Source organism: Heloderma suspectum, chromosome 3 (genome assembly GCF_057233095.1).
Source record: "Heloderma suspectum isolate Gila_16-S chromosome 3, 16-S_ref, whole genome shotgun sequence".
Classification (NCBI taxonomy): Eukaryota; Metazoa; Chordata; class Lepidosauria; order Squamata; family Helodermatidae; genus Heloderma; species Heloderma suspectum.
Genome location: NC_139460.1, coordinates 330,644,062 through 330,667,468, shown reverse-complemented (window position 1 = coordinate 330,667,468; position 23,407 = coordinate 330,644,062). Strand labels below are relative to the sequence as shown.

Here is a 23,407-nt window from a genome sequence, read left to right as displayed (position 1 = left end):
CCAAGCCCCGTGCCCACTGGCGGAGTTCTCCCCTTCCAGCCCAAGTTCCCGAAATAAAGGGCTCCGAAGGAGGAAGCCAGCCCCCGTTCCAAAGCGCGCCAGCTGAAACGCAGGCCTTCCCCAAAGGAGGGGGCGCTCACAAAGGCGGGGCCTCCCCCAGATGGCGGGGTCTGATTCTGCCCCAGGAGAAAGCGGAGTTAGCAAAACAGCGTGAAATGCACGATGCAGTGTTTCAGACGTCCTGACACAGGCCACTGGTACTGATCCTGAGCACCTGTTCTGCGTGTAGACGCTTCCAGGTTCAATCCCCGCCGGCATTTCTCCTGCCTGAAACCTTGGAGGGAGGGAGCGCCATGGCTGCCAGTCAGCGTCGACAATCCTGGGCTAGAGGGACCAACGGCCCGACTCTGCCTAAGGCGCCTACCTCTGTTCCTGGCCTGGGGGCCTTTGTGGGCATCGCGGAGCATGCGCCCGCCTCACGCTCCTCCGCACAGGAGAGGAACAGGGCCGTCGGCTGGGGGAGGCAGAGGCAGGCCAAGAGACGTGCAGTGCTGCGCCAGGCACCCCCAGCCCTGGCCGCGCGCATCCTAGAAGGGCAGGACCCATGCTGCAGTTGGCCCCTATTCAAGAGGGGACCAGCTTGGCCCACCATCACACTCAGGCTCTGCACAGAGAGCTGTGTCTGCTGAAAGAAAAAGCCCTGACAGTCACAGAGGAATTCTAATGGATAAACAGATCTCAGTTAAGCGAGACCTGAGTGAAGGCAGGACGGAAGGAAATGGTGAATGTGGGCTGGAGAAGCACCCGTGTGTGTGTGTGCATGCCGGGGGTCGGGGGGTCTGTCCAGCTCAGCTCATGGCAGCAAAGGGCACAGAGACCAGGAAGCTCCAACTGGCTTGGCCTGGAGTCTTTATCTCACCATTTAAAACTGGCACTGATGTTATTCCTATACTGATTTTATTATTGTCTTTACCATTACAGTGAGCTGCACAAAGTCTTTAAAGGACATGCAGACTCTGTGTTCGTGCCTCCTAGGCAAGGCTAAAGGTGAAGGGAAAAAAGACACAAATGCTTGCAACATGTGAAGCCATAGAAAGGCTCCAAGCCTCAAATCAAGAGATGAATGTCATGACACTGAAAGAGATGGCAAACTAATCAACAGAAAGAGGAATGAGTGGGGGCTTTTCAAGGGGGAGGCTCCTTTTGCCAGCCACAGGCCCAACGTGCCTTAGTAACAGTGGAAGTGTGCAGACGAGAGGCTGAGGGGTGGCGGGGGGGCAGGAGGGTCACTTACTCAGGCCTTTTGATCCCATGTCTTCAGGGATCTCCTGTGGAGTAGTTCCCAGAGGGCAAGCAATAAAGAGACAATCACAAAGAAAATAACCGTCAGTAGCATATCAAAGGGGTGCTTCGACAAGGCGGTTCCAAGAGCATCTGCAGGGGGAGCATGAGACTTGCCTGAGCAAGACACAATCCAATTTAAGAGGAACAATTCGGCCTCCCTAACACCACGGCTAGAGCTTGGCAGAAGGCGCTCCACTCAGCACAGCAGCTTCCTTTCGGCGGCATCTCCCGTGGGGAGGGCAAGGGAGCTCTTGTGGACAGCCCCACGGGATGAGCCGCGGAAGGGGGGCTGGGCTGGGCTGGCTTGGCCCTGTGGCCCCTGCTGCAGCTCTTGGAAGCCCCTTCAAGGCCACCCCACACGGCACGCCAGGCCGGCCCATCCATCGACACATCCACTCCTGTCGTTGCTGGCCCTCCCACCCACATACTTACGGTCCACATCACTGGTCTCTTGCTCACTCTGGTCCTTGTTCTTGTAGAAGGGAAATTTTCGGGAAAAGAGGTTCTTTTTACGCTTGTCATTGAATGACTGCTGAAGAAGAGAAGGAAGGAGGGGCAAAACAAACCATGTGGGACGTCCAGTGTGTCAAAGAGGCCCAGCCCCAGCGGAAGCGGGCGGAGGCTGACTTCGAGCACTCCGACGTGCAGCTCGGGGCGGGATCCCCGGCTCTTCAGCGCCAGGAGGAAGGGGGGCTTGAGGCAGCAGGAGTGGCAAGCGGGCTGGCAAGCGGGGGGGGGAGGAGGAGGAGAACAAGCAGCTGGCACCCTTCCAAGGAAGGCCAAGGTCCAGGTGGCCCCAGTCAGTCTCTGCAGCCCTGCCTGAATGCCTTTACGTGCCCTCCAAGAGCGCAGGCTTCGGACAGGAGTGGAGTCTTCTCCTTCCTCCTTACGTGGAAGAAGCAAGGAGCGGCCACACTCCTGTCTTGCAGGACAGGCTTTGCTAAGGACTCCCACGTTGTGGGGAAGATGTCAACCCTCAACCGTCTTGGGAACTTCGGCTGAAAGGCAGTCTCCACGTTGGAGAGGAAAGAGCAACATGCGGTTTGCAAAAGTGAGGAAATACCTGTAATCAGGCAGCCCCTGCTTCGCAACCCTCTCAAAGGGGCTTTTGAGATGGGCCCCCACCCACTGCTGGGAGCCCCAGAGGGCCCGCTGGGCGGGACGAGTGCCCCGAGGGGCGGCAGTGGGAAAGGGCTGTCCAGACAGCCACAGGGAGCTGAAGTCAGCCGGATCCCTCAGCAGCCCCCATGGGCCACCTGGAGAGCTGGCCGAAGGCAGGCTGACCCTGTGCAAGCCCTTGTGGGCCTTTGGCCTCGGAGCCACAAAGACTCCCTGCAGGGCACTCTTGGCCAGGGTACCCGTTGCTGCGACAGCCATCCCTGCCAAAACCTTACTGCATTTCTTTATGGCCATAAACAAGAATGTCTTGCCGCGTGCCACTGGAGGTGAGCCGTGGGTCTGGCAGTGCCTGCCAGGAGAGCTCTGCTCAAGCTCGGGGGCCTCCCTGGACCCTCCTGGGGAGAAGGCTCTGCCGGGCCCTCCTCACCAGCCGTCAGGCTGTGGCAGCAGCAGAGGGAAGGGGATCAAAGCACCCGAACAGAAGCGGTGCCCAGAGGGGCCTCCCGTGGCTCACTTGGCTTTATTCCCTTCAGCCTGAAAGGCCCAGGGCCGTGTGCAGCGCAGAGCCCCAGGCCTCTCACATGACCCAGACAAAGCCAGCAAGAGGGGGACGTCCCCAGCCCTGGCGGGGCCTGACCAGCCATGGGGAGGAGAGGCTCCTGGCCGGGGGGCGGCCGTGCAAGCGCGCTGCCTCCTGGGCAGCGCCTGGAGAGCACGCGTCTCACCGGCAGCGCGGAGAACAGCTGGAAGTCGGCTCCAAGAGCAAAGCGTCGCTCATGGCTACGGATCCGCCACATGTGCTTAAGGCTCGTGAGAGCTCTGGTCCTAGTGGCAAGCGCAATTCAACTGTATTATAGCTCTCATGGCCTCTTCTCAGAACTCCCTCATTCGTCAGAGGGGGTTAGAAAAGGAAGCAGAGAAAGCAGGACTACTGACTGGGCACTCTCCTTTTATGCCAGATGCTTCATGTGGCACAAGCTGATTTTACCCAGGCAAAAGAGGCAAACGAGTCTGGTACCAGGTCAGGGGCTGTGTGAGCCACGCACATTTTGAAGGCGCTTCCATCTTCTGCACTGGAAATTTTGCCAGGTTAGGTGCTACAATTAAGGCTAGCCCAGGTTGCTCATGGTGTTCAGCCAATGACAACAGCAAACATGCACAGAGTTCTCCCCAGTCAGGTACCGAGAGGAAGGCAAGAGACAGAGGGTGCAAGAGGAAGGCCACGCTCCTTCCAAAGGCGCAATGTTAAGAGCAGGCAAGACCAAGGAGAGGAAGGAGGAAGGAGACAGGCAGTTCTCTCTCAATGGCAAGCGTAGTCGGTTTCCACTCAGGGTCTCATGCATGGATCTGGGGCAGTGTTAGGACATGGGAGCCACGCGCAAACTCGGCCACAGTCCACATACAAGGGCTACGACTTCGATGCAGCCAGATTTTAGAAGGACAGGTGATCAGGGCTGTGTGCGTGCACTGCCCTAAAATAAATGTAATTTTTGTGAACCGCCCAGAGAGTTTCAGCTATTGGATGGTATAGAAATGAAATTTAAAAAATATACATACATATATATATATATATATATATATATATATATATATATATAAATATAAACATCTAAATACTGTGGGCTGCATGAAGGGCGTGTTTGCATAATTCTGCTTTTGACTTGCATTACTCTGCACCTTCTAGCTATGGGGAAAGGCAAGGAGGTATATGTGATACCAATGCCCCACGCTCTGGCCTCTGGGAATCTTATTCAGCAACCCCCAGCCCCAGCACCTGAAATTTCCCCAGGCATATCAACCAATTCTTTGCAGCCATGAGGGCTAGAAAGTTGCTGTCTTTTAAAAGGAAAGGAAATGGCACTGAGTTGAATCCTGCACACATTCTGCAACTTTCCTGCCCTCCTGCAGAAGCACAGGCACAGCCCTACTTGTGATCAAGTCAGCCATTCTGTGTAACATCATCTCATCTCATTTCATCTCATCTCAACAGGTCCTGTTCACAACACATTTTCTGCCTGTACGTTATATGGGGCAGGAACGTCTGTTGCCACAAGTCATATAGGAGAGGAGGTGGTCAAAATGTTTCATCCTTTTAAAGAAACCAACAGAATAGTGCTGGTGCACTAATTTGGACTGAGGACCGTCACAGTCTGTTGCAGAGCAACCTGCTTTTACTCACTCACATCTGTACTAGCTCTGGCTACCAAACGGCATCGCAGGCAAGCCATCAGAAGTGGCCAGCTTTCCCAGTGGGGCATTCTTTCTAATGGCAGACAGCCTGGCTCTGCTTCAGCCTGATGGGTTTTACTGAAAACACCCACAGGCAGCATGGCGTTTAACCCGATCCAAATGGCTCCCAGTACCCTGCTAGGAATGGCCAACGCCGTCCACTGGTTCTCTCTCATTCGCCCACCCAAGCAGATGAGAAAATGGGATGCAGTCTCCCTCCAAGGGTAGACCTGGCTGGCTGGCAGGAACCCTGAACGAGAACGCTCCAAACGGCAACATATTGTAATCCCATCTGCCAAACCAGGTTGCGTCCAGGTGGCCGTGCAGCTCCTTAATGGAGGAAATGTTTCACTGGATCTGCATATTCAGAGCCCCCTGGTCCAGACCCGGCTGCCAGAAGTGCCTCTGGCTCACAGGGCAGCTGCTGCCTTGAGCCTTGGCCTCTTCTCCTCACCTTCCAAAGGGCACGGTGGCCATAGGCCGGCACCGCCAGCCTTGGCATAGCCTGCAAAGGGCCCCACCCTTACGATGATATTCCACCGGGATAAGCCTGGCTCACGTGCCAGCACAGCCCACGAACGCAGCCCTCTGCCTTTCCTGGGGCCACGTGAGCTCCCTTCCCTCTTTCCATCCCAGCCTCCCTGTTAAAGGAAGCGGGAAGAAGCTGCTGGTCACTGGCTCCCTCTGCCCGGGCCAGAGAATCCTGCCTGCTCTGCTCCGCTCCGCTTTCCTTTCCCTTACATTTTCCTGTCCCATCCCAGCTGGCCCTGGACATGCCGCGCCAGTGAAATCTTTGCAAAGGATGGGTTGCCCAGGAGGGAGTCAGGCAGCCTCCCCTCTGGGGCAGGAAAGCCTCATCACGACCCTTTCACAAGGCCCACAGAGGAAACCACGCTGGAAAGGATGTGCCCTGTGCAAAGGCTCACTTGTCAGGCAGCCATCCGCGGATAGGCCTTTCCTTCTCCTCCAATTTGTCTAGCTCTCTTTTCAAAGCCATCTCATCCATTGGGCCGCCACCACCCCTTCTGGCCATGAATCCCCTCAGCCAGTGATGCTTTTGTCTCTCAATCAATCTCATGGGGTGACCCCACTGTGTCCTAGTATGATGAGGGAAGGAGACAAAGGGCCCCACTACCCACTCTAGTCACACCACACAAAAGCGTAGGAACCGCCCCCGCCCCCCCCCATCCACCCACAGCCACCTTTTACTAAACGGGATCTCTTTGGGGCTGCCCATGAAAACCAGTCGGAAACTTCAGTTGGTTCAGCATGCCCTTGCCAAACTCCTGACCAGCAGCCTAGACATTTAATACCACCACCAACCATATGAAGGCCCGAAATGCTTCAGCCTTTGCTCATGGGAAGGCACTCCAGTTCCCTGGTCACCTCTAAAACTTAGGGTGCCCTAATCTGCCTCCCTGCAGTGTTCTTTTTGGGAGAACTGTACACAATATTTCAAATGTGACTGCATCACAGATTGAGAGTGTACTATTTACAGTTCTGGCTGTCTTGTTTCCAGTCTCTTTCCTAATAATTCCTAGCAAAGGATTTGTCTTTTCCACAGCAGCCGTTGTTCATGGCTTTCCTTCTTGGCCATCCCCGGTCCAGACCCTGGCAGCGTATATGTGACATCAGCCACCCCCGGGCCATTGGTTATGGCGTTTGTAGTGGCAACACACTACAGAGGCAGTCAAGAGTCTAAACTCACCCCTTTGTCACCTCTTGTTTTAGAATTAAATTTCACTGTCTTTAAACGAGCGCGTTCTTTCTTCTCAACCCTGCCAGAAAAGTGCAAAAAACAACAACGCAAAATATGTTACTTACCACTGTAGCACTTGCAGCTATGAGCTAGATCTGACTGGGCCTCAACTGGCTAGGAACACCCCGCACCTCAGAGGCTGCTGCACGCGGTCTGACTGCGAGACAAACGGCCAGACACAGGTGGAAGCACAGCTCGCTCGGAGGCAGGCAGACCTTATTTCGGAGGAGCTGCCTAGTGCAGCTGCCGCCCCCGCCCCCGATAACGGAACCTGAAGGCGGCTGCGGGGGTCGAGCGGGGCTCACCAACCCACTGGCTGGGGAGAGCGGCCTGGGGCTCCTGCCGGAGGGCACGCAACAGGTTTTGTCCCCTCCCGAGCTCTCACTTGTGCTGCAGTTCAGAGAAGATAAAGGCAGCAGGACTGTCTCTCTCTGTCTCCTGCTCTTCAGCACCTTCCCCAAACCTTGGAGGAAGCAAGAGGAACCCGCCCACCCCGTGCTCACCACAGGAGGGGTGGGAGGAGCAGCTTTGGGCGGCAACACAGAGAGCAGCTGGCAAATATACCAAACCCGTTGTGATGAGCTGCCAACAATAATGCCTCTCAGGGATGTTTAGTCCCTCTCAGTTCTTCGAGAAAGTGAAATATTTTTTCAGGTAGGCACTACATAAGAAATATCTGGCTCATCACAAAGGTGAAAGTTTTCTCAAAGGTTTTCTCAAACCCCTCTCAATCAGTGTCCCCAACCGAAAACTTGCCCATATGTGGCCTGGCTTCACAAGCAGGACCCTCGGCATCTCCTCCGTCCCCCTCCCCATCCCGGGCCTTTCCTCCACTCTTCATTCTTGCCCGTTGTTGCTTAGGCCAATAGCTGCACAGGGCAGCCAGCTCCCACCTGCTTTGGGTGGGAGTGCTGAGATTACGTTCGGGTGGGCTGGGGGGGGCAACTTTCCACCCCTACATGGCTCCTCACACCAGTATTTGCGGGCCACTGGAGTCAAGGAACATGGCCGGGGTGTGTGTGTGTGTGTGTGTGTCAGGGAGGCCATGATCAGGATGGCAGCAGGTGGAGAGGGGGGAATTCAACCCTTTCCTTCTCTGCTACCTGCATTGGGAGGAAAGCTCCTATTGTCACCAATGGGGGATTTCTTCCCAACGGAGGTACCAGCTTCAGATGAGGAATTTTCCTCAAAACCACAGCAGGGGAGAAAAGAGTTAAGTTCCCCCTCCCCACCTGCTACAATTCTGGTAATTTGTCACACACACAGCCCAGCAGACACTACTTGCATTTCTTTTAAAACCTACACATTAAATCCAAATGCACATTTAATATCACATCTAGTCTGGCTTAACAGCGGGTTATTCCCAAAGTAGAATCTCTGCTGCTGGAAGGATAAAGACAGCAAAACTGAGGCCCAGTTCTGATGTTCTGCCGTGTGTTCATGTGAATGGCCACAGTGGTCACTTGAACACACGAGGGGGCTCGGCAGACGGGCACGGGACAGGATCAGAGGAACGTCGGGAGGCAGCTGATGCCTACCACAGCAGCTCACTCTTTCTTGGCAGGGGCACACGGCAGGGTGGCGAGCGCCAGGGCTCCTGCTGGCACGCACACAGGCATACCTGCGCTTGCTGGGGATGACGCCGACCTCCTCGCTCTCGCCACTGGGCACCATCAGCCGCGCTTGCCACCACTCATCATCAGAAGCGTTGACGACGTGGAGGATGTCACCAAAGCGGAAATTCAGCCCCTGGCTGGGGAGGCCGCTATCCTTTGTCTTGTCGTAGTCAAAAAGTGCTCTAGAAGGAGAAGGGAAAACGCTGAGTGCGTGACCGGGACGGGGGGACACTGCATGGGCACTTGGCAGTGTGGTAGCAGGAAAGGAAGGAAACAGCCCCACTGGCAAAACTGAGGTACGCTTCTTATCTCATTTATAGCCCGCCTTTTTTCCTCTTGCAAGGAACCCAAGGGGGCTTACTTGGACCTCCTCCTCTCCATTTTACCCTCACAACAACCCTGTTAGGTAGGTCAGACTGAGAGTCAGTGACTGGCCCAGTCACCCAGTGAGCTTCATGGCCAAGTGGGGACTAGAACCCAGGTCTCCCGCGTCCCAGTCTGACACTCTAACCGCTACACCACACTGGCTCTCAATAGTGCCTTGGACATATTGTGCCTCGCCAATCAATTCTGGGCTGAAAGAAGAACAAGGAGCTGCCCCTCCCGCCACCCTCTGATGAAGCTGATCTGGGCTGACGCGGGGGGGGGGGGACAGGGACAGCCCATGGCCTTCTCTGGAAAGGACCGCTTCCGAGGCATAATGTATTTGGTGCTGAGCACGCTGACATGTATCTCATCATGTGTTCATGTTGCAGATTCGGAAGGCATCTGGTTTTCTTGACTGGGCAGGAGGATGGTGATCTGAAAGTGGAGGAATTAACATCTGTCCCTTTGTCATGGTCAGATCACTTCCTGCTGAGGTTTAGACTCCTGGCGGCCTTTCCCCTCTGCAAGGGTGGGGGACCTATTAAAATGGTCCGCCCCCGGAGATTAATGGATTCCGATGGATTCCAGAGGGCTCTGGGGGATTTTCCCGCTGGTATGGCTGGTGCTCCTGTCGAAGCCCAGGTCGCTCTGTGGAATGCAGAGATGACTCGGGCGGTTGACACGATCGCGCCCAAGCGCCCTCTCCCTCTGAGCAGAGCCCGGCCAGCTCCTTGGTATACGCCTGAGCTGAGGGCAATGAAGCAAGAGGGGAGATGGCTAGAACACAGGTGGAGGAAAACTTGTGCTGAGTCTGACCGAACACAGGTAAGAGCCCACTATCGAGCCTACTCTGTGGCGGTGAGGGTGGCAAAGAGGCAGTTCTTTTCCACCAGCATTGCATCTTCTCAGAGTCCTCCAGCGGAGCTTTTCCGAGTGGTTCGCGGCCTGTTACATTCTGGGCCAGGGAGAGAGACGGTGGAACCCTCGGTAGCACGCTGTGACGAGTTTGCGCGGCACTTTGAGGATAAAGTCGCTCAGATTCGTCATGAATTGGACACCACCATTAATGCAGTTCCATTGGTAGAGGCGTTCAGAGCACCGTCTGGTCCAGTTTTATTGGATGAGTTTCAGTTACTGAGGCCTGAGGATGCGGACAAGGTGCTTGGCCAAGTCCGATAGACCACTTGTGTGCTTGACCCTTGCCCTTCACGGCTTATTAAATCAAACAAGGAGGGGTTGTCCGGCTGGGTCCAGGAGGTTGTAAATTCCTCCTTGAGAGAGGGAGTGGTGCCTGCCGCTCTAAAAGAGGCAGTAATTAGACCACTCCTGAAAAAGCCTAAACTGGACCCAGAGGACGTTAACAATTATAGGCCAGTGGCCAACATCCCCTTCCTGGGCAAGGTGCTTCAGCGGGTGGTTGTAGGACAGCTCCAGGCACTCTTGAATGAAACGGATTATCTAGATCCATTTCAATCGGGCTTCAGGCCTGGTTTTGGAACGGAAACTGCCTTGGTCGCCCTGTGGGATGATCTCTGCCGGGAGAGGGACAGGGGGAGTGCGACCCTGTTGATTCTCCTGGACCTCTCAGCGGCTTTCGATACCATCGACCATGGTATCCTTCTGGATAGGTTGTCTGGGTTGGGAGTTGGAGGCACTGAACTGCAGTGGTTCCGCTCCTACTTGGATGGCCGATTCCAGAAGGTGGTACTGGGGGATTATTGCAATTGTGCCATGGGGTTCCACAGGGCTCTATTTTATCCCCCATGCTGTTTAACATCTACATGAAACCGCTGGGGGAGGTTATCCGGAGGTGTGGGCTGAGGCGCCATCAATATGCGGATGACACCCAGCTCTACCTCTCTTTCTCATCAAAACCAGGTGAGGCAGTGGCTGTTCTGAATCAGTGCCTGGGCACGGTAATGGACTGGATGAGGGCTAATAAACTGAAACTCAATCCAGACAAGATGGAGGTGCTGTTAGTGGGTGGTTCGTCTGCCCGGCTAGGTGATATTCAACCTGTTCTGGAGGGGGTTGCACTCCCCCTAAAGGATCAGGTTCCTAGTTTGGGGGTGCTCTTGGATCCAGAACTGTCACTTGAGGCACAGGTGAACTCAGTGGCACGGAGCACTTTTTATCAGCTTAGGCTGGTATACCAACTACGCCCTTATCTGGACAGAGAGAGCCTAGCTACAGTTATCCATGCTCTGATAACTTCTTGTCTGGATTACTGCAATGCGTTATACGTGGGGCTGCCTTCGAAAATGGTCCGGAAACTTCAGCTGGTCCAAGATAGGGCAGCAAGATTGTTAACAGGGACTGGCCTGCGAGCTCATATTACGCCAGTACTTTTCCAGCTGCACTGGCTGCCAGTCCATTTCCGGGCCCGATTCAAAGTGCTGGTGTTAACATTCAAAGCCCTTAACGGCTTGGGCCAGGTTACCTGAAGGATCGCCTCCTCCCATATGTGTCTGCCCGGACCTTAAGATCATCATCAGCGGCCCTTCTCCGTGAGCCCCTGCCAAAGGAAGCGAGGCGGGTGCCTACTAGGAGGAGGGCTTTTTCTGCTGTGGCACCCCGGCTCTGGAATGAGCTCCCTAGTGAGGTTCGCCTGGCGCCTACATTGTACTCCTTTCGGCGCCAGGTGAAGACCTTTTTATTTTCCCAGGCATTTTAGCAATTTAGCTTTCTAAATTTTTATCTTTGCTGTTTTAAATCTGTATTTTAAACTCCTGCACTGCTGCTAGGTTTTATTGTGGTTGTATTGTTATATTGTGGTTTTAATGTTCTGTATATTTTAAATTGTTTTATTGTGTGTTGTTTGGTTTTAATTTTTGTGAACCGCCCAGGGAGCTTCGGCTATTGGGCGGTGTAGAAATGAAATGAAATGAAATGAAATAAATAAATAAATCTCTCTGTCATCTGGCCTGATGCTTGCCCTGAAAAGGAAGATCCGCGCAGCCTAAAGCAAGATCCGATCAAAGGCCTCTCTGTGCCAGCATTCTCTTCCCACAATGGCCAGCCAAATGCCCCGAGAAGCCCACAAGCAGGACACGAGTGCAAGTGCGCCTTCCTGCAACACTGGGAGAAGCATACAGCCTTCGCGGCTGGCAGCTATCAGCAGCCTTGTTCTCCATGAATTTCTTTAATTCCCTGCCATCAGCAGCAGGGAATCAGTGATCCTGACTGGGGTCGTTGTAGGGAGAAGCTGGCTTTAGTTGCTCCCTCCCTCAGAGATCCCAGTGCAGCCAGGATTGCGCGGGGGGGGGGGGAGTGTCTTTAGCCTTCCCGGAGTGATCTCATTCTCCTGTGTATGCGCATGCATGCATGTATGCCTATGCGCTTGCATGTGCACCTCCCACTATGGATCAAGACCTTCTCCCCCAGCTCCCCTGTTCCTTCATTCACAAACAATACCAGGTGCATTGCAAACCAGGCTGCAGCCTGTACCTACCAAGTAGAGGACAATGGGCAAGAAGAGGAAAAGAAACCCATGAAGGGCGCCAGGCCCACACTGGCAGAATGGCCCCTGGGAGGCCGAGAGAAGAGGCATTTGCAGTCAGAAGCGTTCCTTTCTCCTGTGGCTCCTGAAGGGCATTTCAGAGCCTTCAGGACATGTGAGAGCGGGATGTGAACCCTATGCAGGACTTGGCTGCCAAATGCAGGGTCCACACATGAGAACACAGCAGTCTTCTACAGCTCAATGAAGGCATGGAGGCCACCCTGCGGACTGCCCCCTCGGGAGCACTCCTCCCCAGGACCGCGGAGGGCCCTGTGCCTGAGGACACGAGCCAGGGTGCTGGAAGGGAGCTCTGTCCCCAAGGACTGCCTGACCAGCACCATGTGGGCTTGAGTGGAATCCCCCTTTCCTGAAGAACGATCATGAGGGCACACCCGGGTCCTCTCCATCCGTCCTGCACGCATAGGACCTGTGCTGTGGAGGCACAGTGTTTGGACAGAATGAAGACCATGGCAGTTCCAGGCATCTGTGAAAGGAGAGGGGTGATCTGGGGAGAATGGTCAGCTCAGCTCTAAGAGCAAGCTTGGCAGAAGCACACAGCAGTGGATTGGAGGACAAAGCCCCCATTCTGGAGACCCAAAGCCCCCATTCGAGGCTCCTTCTGAGCTCCTCCCTTCTGGAAGGATCTGGCAGGATACCTTCCGCCTCCTCCTTGCAACTCAGGGGCGGGTTCTGGCACCTGTCAATCCCAGAGCTCCCTCCCCCACCGACAGGGCCTGGGCTCCCCCGGGGAGGGGGAAGAGGGTCTCTGAGCCTGCCCCCCTCCGCTTCCTGTCACTTGAGCCCCTTATTCCATGTCCTACACTCTGGGAGGATCGAGAAGAGATCCTGGCCTTCCTCTCTGTGACAACCTTTCAAGTACTTGAGGAGCACTATCCTGTCTCCCCTCAGACCTCTCTTCTCAAATCTAAACATGCCCAGTTCTTTCAGTCTCTCCTCATAGGGCTTTGTTTCCAGGAAGGCCAGCATCAATTCTCGATCATCCCAGAGTGCAGGACACGGAATCATGGGCTCAAGTTCCAAGAAGCCAGATTCCAGCTGAACATCAGGAGAAACTTCCTGACTGCTAGAGCAATACGACAATGGAACCAATTCCCTAGGGAGGTGGGGGGCAATCCTGCACTGGAGTTGTTCAAGACGAGGCTGGACAGCCATCTGTTGGGGATGCTCTGACTTGGATTCCTGCATTGAGCAGGGGGTTGGACTTGATGGCCTCATAGGCCCCTTCCAACCCCACTGTTCTGTGATTCCCCTGCCACCCTCTCCAGGGAGAGTGATGGTTTTGCTCCTGTGAGTCCGTGGAACCTACCCTCACTAGCCCGAGGTTTGGGAGATGGCACCCCCACCCCCCTAGCATGGTCCTCCCAGGCATTCAAATATTATTTTATGTAGGGTATTTAGAATACAGTTAAAACATAGAATCTAACACATTCATTCACAATGGCATGTGGCGCCCCTTTAGTTTTTTCCTGCCAAGGGTCAGTGGCCCTTTATAGAAAAAAGGCTCCCCACACTTGCATGGAACTCTTCTTACACACTTAACATGCCAGGTCATGGGTTCATTTGGGGTTAACTATTTATTTATTTGATTGATTGATTGATTGATTGATCGCCCATCTGGCCGGTCACCCAGCCACTCTGGATGATGTACAATAATACAAACAGTTTAAAAACAATAAAGGAAAGGAAAGGTTCCTCCTGTGCAAGCACCGGGTCATTACTGACCCCTAGAAGGACGCCGCTTGCGCTGGCGTTTCATGGCAGACTATAGCGGGATGGTTTGCCATTGCCTTCCCCAGTCGTGACTACCTTTCCCCCCAGCAAGCTGGGTACTCATTTTACCGACCTCGGAAGGATGGAAGGCTGAGTCGACCTGAGCCAGCTACCTGGGACTCAGTTTCCACTGGGATCGAACTCAGGTCGTGGAGAGTGTTTCGGTTGCAATACTGCTGCCTACCACTCTGCACCACACGAGGCTCAAAAACAATAAAATTACACATTAAAACATCATTTTCTAAAATTTCCCTAGCCCACCCCAAATGCCTGCCTGAACAAACACGTTTTCAACACGTGGTGGAAGCTCATTAAAGAGGGGGCATGGCGGAGTTCCCCAAGGAGGGAGTTCCACAGAGTGGGGGCCACCACAGAAAAGGCCCTCTCCCTCGTTCTCACCAGCCTAGCTGTCCTGGCTGATGGGACAGAGAGAAGTTCATCCGAGGCTGATCTTGTTGAGCAGCCTGTCTGGTGTTGTTGGAGGCGCTCCTTAAGATAGGCTGGGCTGGAACCATATAGGATTTTAAAGGTCAAAACCAACACCTTGAATTTGGCCCGGAAAACAACTGGTAACCAGTGCAACTCCTTCAGCACCGGAGTGATGTGATCACGCCGGCGGCTGCCTTTAATCAGGCAAGCCGCCACGTTCTGTACCAGCTGCAGCTTCCGAACCGTCTTCAGGGGTAAACCCACGTACAGCGCATTACAGTAGTCTAGACAAGAGGAGACCAGGGCATGTACTACCAATGGGAGCAGATGGTCGGGAAGGTAGGGGTGCAGCCGCTGTATCAGATGGAGTTGGTACAGTGCTGTCCGGCTCACAGCTGACACCTGAGCCTCCATGGACAGCTGGGAGTCCAAAATGACCCCCAGGCTGTGGACCTGGTCTTTCAAGGGTAGCCGTACCCCATTCAACACCAGGGCAACATTCCCCAGCCTCCTCTTGTCTCCCACCAAAAGTACCTCGGTCTTGTCAGGGTTCAGCTTCAGCTTATTCCTCCCCATCCAGCCACTCACCGTCTCCAGACATTTAGACAGGGATTCTACGGCCAACCTTGGTGAAGATTTGAACGAGAGGTAGAGCGGCGTGTCATCCGCATATTGATGACACCGCACCCCAAACCTCCTGATGATAGCCCCCAGCGGCTTCACATAGATGTTAAATAGCGTCAGGGAGAGGATGGAAACCTGTGGCACCCCACGAGTGAGCAGCCACAGGTCCGAGACCTCCTCTCCCAGTGCTACCCTCTGGTACCTGTTGGAGAGGAAGGACCAGAACCACCATAATACGGTGTCTCCAATGCCCAACCCCTCCAGGTGGTCCAGGAGGATACTGTTGTCAACGGTATCAAACGCCGCTGAGAGGTCGAGGAGAACAAGGAAGGAGCATTCACCCCTATCCAGATCCCTCCTCATATCATCCACCAAGGCGACCAAGGCCGTTTCTGTCCCATGCCCAGGCCTGAAGCCCGACTGAAACGGATCTAGATAATCGGCTTCTTCCAAGCGTGCCTTCAACTGCATCACCACCACCCGCTCAATCACCTTGACCCAAAATGGCAGATTAGAAACTTTTAAAATATTTAGTGTTAATTTTTAAAAGGAAGCTCAGACAGGAAAGGCTAGATGTAGGTTTCTCAGTGTCTGGCTTTGTTTAATGTCATTTTGATTTTTAAAGTGGTTACAACTGCAAACTTTGAAAGAGCTCTGGGGACAACACCTGCAGAAGAATGATTTGGTCAAGGTGCCCCTCCCTCTCTGTGGCTTGCAAAGAACTTTCATGAGCTGCTCAAGGCAAAGTTGCAAAGCATAAGCTTATGTCAGCTTTCAGACAGCACAAACAACAGTTGGAAGAGTGTATGAGTGCCTCAGCAGGCCTTGATGCTAAATTGGGCTACAGCTAAACACAACAAAAGTAATTCGAATCGTGGATATCGGTGGGGCAATGAAAAATGCACAATCAGTTTCTGCCCTATGGAAAAGGCTCATGCCCCAAGAAGCTGAAAGCCAGGCCAGCAGGAAAGAGCTCACCTTCACCTACATGTGGCAGTTTAGTGGCACTAACCAGAGCTAGAAAAGTTTTTTTTCAGAAGTTCTCCAATGTCTGTGGCAGTTACCCTTCTGCTACCTCCAATCAAGCAGTCAATCAATTCAATAAAGCTTTGTTTCAACCAGTGGTTGCAACAAGCATACAAAAAACATAGATGAGTACAATCAGAAACATGTTACACGTTTTTAATCAGTTTGCAAAGGCAAACTGAAAAAAAAAATACCGTATAGCTTTGGGCTGCAAAGGCAAAATTGGTCCGTGCCAAGAGAATTGTCTCATTATAACATGTAAACAAAAAACGTATTCTGTCTGAGTCAGACCAGATGGACTTTTTCTCAAAAAATGTATCTAAATACCTGGAACGAATTTGGGAGAAGACAGAACAATAGAACAGATGATGAGGCAGGTCCTCCACTTTGCCACTATGACAAGGGCAAAGTGTGGAGGCATACGGCATTTCATTAAAACACCCTTCCAAAACTGCTGTTTTCATCTGCTGCATCCTTAGTCAAGTTAGAACTGATCTGAGACAAGGATTAGAAATAAGAATCAAATATCTTTCACATTCAAAATCAGTCTTGGTCTTAGCAAACCAGGGTGTTATGTTGTTAGTGGAAACTGCACAAAGGTCCAATCGGATAGAAACACTATAAACCCTCTCCTTAAAAACCGCTTTACTGTGAGCTGTATTTAAGACAGTGAAATACTGGGTAGAGAAGCCATAACAGTGAATTTTGGAACTTAATATCTGAAACCAGGATACTGTATTTGATAGATTAGCTCTCATTTGCTCTAAAAGACACAATTTGGGTAATCTGGTTGGAGGTGAGAAAAAAAATCTTGAGCCAATAATTAGAAACCCCAATAATAATTTTAGTTTTAACTGGCATTACACCGGTTTTCAAGCATAGAAACGAAGCAGAAGTACTCCTTGATGCACCAAGACTAGTCCAGTCCATGTGCAGAGTGCCTCCAAAAGCCCAGACCATGATGGATCCGAACAGAGAAGGCTTCGGGCAATGAAGACGAGACGTTCCTAGCAAAGGCTCTTCACCTTTGCCCCAGCTTAAAAGGCAAGGCGTGACTGTGGGACACCCCCTCCGGACCCCTTGACAGGCAAGGGCCTTTCGCAAGGCCCTGCCTGAGCAGGGCGGCACTGCTCAGCCCTCCAGCAGTGACGCTTCAGCCTGGGCGACCCTTCTGCAAACCCCGGCCCACCTCTGCCAGGTGCGCACGGACGGCTCCCAGCCTCCCTGCCTGCCACGGCCAGACCAGAGGCGGGTGACTGCTCTGGGAACGCTGGCAGGGAGACGCTCACACAGACGCCGACATTCCAGAGGCTGAATAGGCCCAGGCCCTCCCAGGCGGCTTCTAACCAAGTCCTGGCTATAGCCTGCAAGGCCCACTGCAGGGCTGAAGCTGGGCCCTCACATCGAGATACTGCAATGTTGTCCGACACATGTCCAGCAGAGGAAAACCTCACTGGAATACTTGAGTTTTCATGTAACAATTGTAGTAAGATCAAGAGGCAGTGATCCATGTTTAACTCTGCCAGTTTAGCCCATAACGTGTTCCTATTAATAGAGTCAAAGGCTGCTTGGAAATCAACAAATGCCACATGCAATTTTAACTTTTGTTGGGTTACATATTTATTAACCAAATGGTCTAATACAAAGCAATGATCCATTGTTGAATAACCAGCTTGGAACCCAGCTTGTTCTTCTATAAGAATATTATTCATACTAATCTTTTTGTGAACCGCCCAGAGAGCTTCGGCTATTGGGCGGTATAGAAATGAAATAAATAAATAAATAAAATAATCTTCCAGTTTGTTCAGCAGATGTCTCGCATATAATTTGGCTGCAATACTTATAAGACTAATTGGCCTATAGTTTGAGGGAAGCTTACAATCCCCCTTTTAAAAGATCGGAATTATTATAGAAGTGTTCCAGCCCTTTGGAAGTTTGCCAGTTAGATTAATATGGTCAAACAATTTGGCCAAACTAGGCAGCCACCATTTGATGTTATATCTGAATACCTCTGCTGGAACGTAATCTTCTCCTGGTGCTTTTTTAACTGACAATGCATTAATTAATGACTATATCTTTAGGAGATACAGGGGTCCATGGCTCTGTCGTGCCAAGGGCAGAACTCAAAGGAAGATGTAATTGCAGGTTATGGGCATTAGATAGGGCACTAAAATGTTCCTACAAATCCGTCTTTGATATTTGAGGGTTTACAATAAGATTATCACTATTTAAGCCGCTGTTTACAACCTTCCAAAAGGCTGCTGTCTTTCATCTTTATGGCTGTGTCCAAACTATGCCAGAGATGCCTTTGAAATATCATTTTCTTATTTCTAATTAGCTCCCTATATTCTTTTTTCTTATTTACAAATATCTTAATTGTTTCAGGGGAGTAGTCAGACTTCAATTCCCTAGCATACCTTCTTACTACTGATTGAGCCTTTCTGCAGTTCAGGATGAACCAACCTTTTTGAGATTGAGTGGGGAGCGTTCCATAATTGCTCCTGGTCAAATACGGCTTTAGATTTCTCATTATGTGCTGATGTAGCAGCCATATCGGGGGTCAGACTAAGTAGCCTCATGCAGTCTCATGCTTCATGTTCTTGCTGAGCTCTTTCTCCCTTGAATATATTGTTGTAAGCTGACGAGACACAGGAATTCCTTATCTTGTCAAAGGTCATACAACTGTATATCTTGTTCTCTGCTGTTCTCTTCTGTTCTCTCCTTATCATGGCTACCCTATAACCCAGTTCTTGTATTATAAACAATGGTGCTAGGAGGAAAAATGTTGAGGATTGCAACCCCATGCGGGAGGGGGAGGAGGAGCCGTTTCATATGTGTCACAATGTCTATAAAACCAATGTGCTAATGTAAATCGGGGCTTCTGGCTCTTTGGAAACGATTCCAGCCTTAAGCCCGCGCGTTAAATAAAGAATCTCTTTTTCCTTCACTCCGTGGTCTCTCTGACTCTGGGTTCTGCAACATAAATGGTGCCGTGACTCGGATGTGGCAGGCTCTGAGCCAGACAGGTGGCAGTTGCCTGCTCTTGATCGCCGCACCGGGAAGATGAGCTCGGCGCATGCCTCCCTTTCTTGGCGCCACCGACCTTTTTGTCGAGTGAATGGGAGAAAGCCTGCACCGGGATCGCCCAAACGGCAGCGAGCAGCAAGAGAACCTTGGGAAGCGGAGGAAGGAACTTGAGCCCTGCCTGTATCGCAGCTGCAATTGAGTTGAAACCCACATTGGAAGCCTTCAGGAGAAAGGCAAGTATATGGGAAAAAGAGGGCCCCGCCTTTAGGGAGAAAGGCCACTGGGCAGAAAAAAAGAGGGCCCCGCCTTATGAAGAAGGTCAGTGTTGGTGGTATACGTATACAAAAGAACCTACTCCTTGCGGGTAGAAGGGGGGCCTGATCACACCCCCGAGTGGGCGCCAGTACCCAGCACGCCAGTACTCAGTAGGAAGCTGAGGAAGCTGGGGAAGCCGTTTTCCGCTCTGGTAAAAAGTGGGAAAAGTGGGTGGCAGGGACATATGGATGTAGTGGAGAGATTGATGATTGTGTGAGTGGCTACTGCGGTTTCTGACGCATACCGTTGACCGTCCGGGTGCCCAGGCCAGTAGCAAAGTGCGTGGTGTGAAAAATCCTCTTGTGTCGGCCAGTGAGACCCCTTACTCACTGACCAATTCCCATTCCCTAATTGTGTCTGTCTTCAATTTAGGAGGGAGGCTATGGGTGGTGGGGGAAGCAAACCTTGCACCCCCTTGAGATGTATGTCAAACAAAGAAGGAAAAAGGTTTTTTTTAAAAAAGATTCAGAATAGAAAGAGAAAACAGCAAAAAGCTCAAGGTCGAGCTGAGAGGAAAAAAAACAAGATCTGAGGCTGTTAATTAGAAAAATGTTGCAGGACAGTCTGGCTTTTAACAAAGCGTGGGAGCGTGAGAGTGTAAGGCCGAAGACGTAGCTGTTAGCCTAGCGCGCCGAGAGAGGGGGGGCAGGAAAATTGCCCACAACGTTCTGAGTTGTGCAACATCATCACCTCGCCTAATTGAGATGAAATCCCTAAGAAATGGAAACTGAAAATGAAGACCCAGAAAATGAAGGCAAAATAGAAAATAAAGGTGAAGAATCAGCCCCCAGAGCACAGGCTAGACCCCTCTTCGAGTGAAAAGTGTGCCATAAGACTGTCCCAAAGCAGAATGAAGCGGAAAGACCATGTTGAAGATCTCTGTCAAGGTAACCGTGTTTAGCTTTGAACTGTGTTAGAATTGCATAGAGCCTGTAGCTACTGACCATCGGCTATATGATTTCTGAAGAGCGTAACCATTAAGCTTTTGCCGTGGGATTCCCTGCAATGAAGAAATCTCACTGATTTGAGTATCCAGTGTTACACTGCCTAAGGGTGTGTGCTAAAGAGACCGAGAAACCAGACAGCATGTTCCTGGCCAAGCCAAAATCACGCTACTGCCATGCTCCTGAAAGCTGCAATAAACTGTGTAAGCTGAAAGACCCAACCTGATTGAGAAGAAAATATTGGAGTAACTGTCTTAAAAAACAATGAGATCTGTGTAGCTGGCTGGCTGACGCTGTCAGTGATGTTACAACTTTAAATTAAGACTGTTTTCCTGTTTGAGACCCCAGCGAAGAAAGCTAACCCGAGTTATTTGTTGCCCGTGCCAAAGCAAGAATTTGGTGGCCCTGTACCTCATCGTGTCCTGTTTTGAGCTTGGGATTTACAAATACAAACAAACTGAGAAGCTTGCCTTTGAAGTCCTGCAAATCACCCCACCGCCTCCCCGAAGAAGATTAATGGCTGCCTGAAAAATGCAAGTATAAAGCGATGCCCATCACCCCCCAGCGTCCTGAGTTTCGGCACTCAGTGTTTCAGTGCTTTCGTGTACCAGGTTAGAAGAGAAAAAAAAAGAGTAAGTTTTTAAAATGTCTGTGAGAGAACCTGACAGAAGTAAAATAAAATTTACAGAGGAGTTGCCCAAGTTAAAGCATCATGGCTAGAGAGCTGAGCTGTGCCGCTCTGTTTAAACAGAAGCCTTGCTAAAAAGTTAAAGGCCCTTGTCTGTCAGAAGGGGTGTAGGGCCACACTTCCCCTTTTTAAACTGATGCAAAAGTAGAGAGCCTATGCTGAAAATGCTTGCTAGTGTTATGGGTAACATGTATAGTATAAAAACCCATTTAGCGCAATAGCTCGTGGTTCAGAGAAGCTGTCTGATCCAAAAATTAAGTACGCCTGTGTGCTGTAAGTTACCCAATAAAGTCTCCTTGTAAGTAACCCCCCCCTGCTGGAATCCCAAAACACGAGTTGGGCTAGAGCGCCTCACCCAGTATCAAACCCTGCTGTTAGAAGCCATGAAAGGCAGGTATAAAGAAGTCAATTAATATGACCAAAGTGTCTAAAGTGCTGCAAGGTGCCACCGAGGCCCCAGAGCGTACTTGGAGCATCTTTCAAATGCCTATCGCCAGTACACCCCCCTCGACCCAGAGGCCCAAGAAGACGTAAACGAAAAAAGAAAAGAAGAAGACCCAGCAGAGGCAGAAGATTCTTAAAAAAAGAACCAGTGTGCCCAGTGTGGACAAGATGGACATTAGTGGCATGAATGCCCAAATAAAATAAATCAAATACACAAAGGAGAAAACCAAAGGGGCCAGAATGGGCGAAGAGGGAGACAGCTTGAGAGGGGCCGTGACATTGACTGTGAGGGGCAGTGACATTGACTTAATGATTGACACTAGAGCGGCATCAAGAGCAAGCAAACGTTAGCCTTAAACAAGAAGTCCAAACACTGGGCAAAGTTCTTCAAGCCCAGCGTCGCTTTGTCTTAGAAAATAAGCCATTCCCATCACAGAACTTCATCCTTTCCAACCAAGAGTTAAAGTATGAGTTAAAGAGGGAAAAATAACCCTTTGACTCCCAGATGGAAAGAACTCAGAACTGTCATACTTTCCACCCCCGCAGCTATGAAAGCAGCTAGAGTTAAACCCTAGATACATTGGACACGAGTCAAGAGAGCGAGAGGGGGAGAGTAGACTGTAAACAGAAATCCTGAAAATCCTTTAAAAATCATTCTGAAAAAGCAGTAAGAAGACTCAGGCTAGACCTTACTGTGGACACACCGGGAAACTGTCCCCCTGCGTACGGTCAGACCTGCAACTGGAGAATTGAAGAAGGGGACTAGACCCTACTGCAGCTTGCCAGGTGAATAGCTGCCCAGCGTACGGTCAGATCCCAAAGAAGATCAAACATGCGTGTTGTAGTGTTAGCAGTGTTGCATTGTGTTTCCTTAATAAGGTGCAAAAAGGGGGGTCTGCCCCTGGAAAAAGAAGTTTGTCCCAGTGATTTGCTGATAATTACTGGCTTCACCTGGCTAACATCACAAGAGTAAAACATTTTTGTTTGCCAAGAGGTATACCTGCAAACAGGCTTATTAGCTCTTGCCTAATAACTGTCTGTAGACATCCTGGGAAAATTCAAAAAGATACCATGTTAAGAGTTTATGGTGTAAGTTTAACTTATTCCCAAAATGCTAATTGGGGCGTGGTTGCAAAGATCCTACCCCCTACAGAGCTCACTCTACGCACCCCCATCATTGCTGAAACAAATGCTACGTGTGCACAAATGCTTAATTGTCAAAAATTTTTCCAGAAAATACAAAGCTATCCCTGGCCCCCTTCCACTGTAATAAAATTCAAAACATATCTTTTAATGATGCCCACATACTTTTGCCTCATGGATGGTTTTAGACATGTAATTCCCGCACTTGGTCATTCATTCCTGCCAACTTGTCTGATAACCACCCATGTTGCCTCAGCCGCCAATTGAACTGGTGCCAATTCTTCCCCTGTAGCCCGAGAAAATCCGTCAACGGCAGCCTCGAGCACTCCAACTAACTAAAAATTGTAATAGTCATGTGCAGTTATATTCTGACTCAGAAAAATTGGCCTTAGCAATGTCACTGGTTAAGGTTCCAGGTTTAGCCTTGGCCGATGGTCTGGAAATCAACCGGTTAGCTTGCAGCTTAGCCAAAAGCATAAATGCCACCTCACGAGCATTGTCATTGTTAAATAAAAAGCTGCGTGATCTAAAAGGTGCAGTTCTAGAAAACAGAGCTGGTATAGATTACCTCTTCCTTCTTCATCATTTAAGTTGTGAGACACACCAAAAGCTCTGTTGTTTTAACTTAACTGATAATGGCAATGCTGTAGATGAACAGATCAACAAGCTGCACAATATAGTAGCTAACAAAACAATAAGACAAAACAATTAGCTCAATTAGTTAACCCTTTGGCTTCCAGATCTTAGCTAGCTTAAAAGCATTGTTCATCCTAATTCTACCAGTATTGTTCATAAAAGTTCTGTTATGTCTCTGCGTTCCTTGTCTTATGCGCTGTTTAACCAATCTGTTTTATGTCTCAGCTAGTAAAACTGCTGCCCTCTATGCTCTAATAGCCCAACAAGAGGCTAAGTAATATGTATGTCACAAAAAGCTTTGTATAGTTATCAGAAATGCTATAATTGTAATGAAATTATGCATTTAAGGGGGGAATGTAGCAGCCATATCGGGGATCAGACTAAGTAGCCTCATGCAGTCTCATGCTT

General features: G+C 50.8%; 1 protein-coding gene across 12 annotated transcripts in view; it reads right to left on the bottom strand.

Moving 5' to 3' along the window:
• DLG1 (discs large MAGUK scaffold protein 1) overlaps positions 1-23,407 on the bottom strand; it is a 274,255-nt gene that overhangs the window by 51,379 nt on the left and 199,469 nt on the right. For 7 of the 12 annotated variants that reach the window (XM_084847875.1, XM_084847865.1, XM_084847866.1 and 4 more), the window contains 3 exons: positions 8,073-8,249; positions 6,401-6,470; positions 1,777-1,876 (listed from right to left, as the gene is read on the bottom strand). In XM_084847875.1, the coding sequence (XP_084704001.1) occupies positions 1,777-1,876; positions 6,401-6,470; positions 8,073-8,249 (347 nt within the window). Of the gene's footprint in view, positions 1-1,294; positions 1,329-1,776; positions 1,877-6,400; positions 6,471-8,072; positions 8,250-23,407 lie in introns of all 12 variants that reach the window. The other 5 variants (XM_084847877.1, XM_084847871.1, XM_084847872.1 and 2 more) reach the window with 2 other exon arrangements.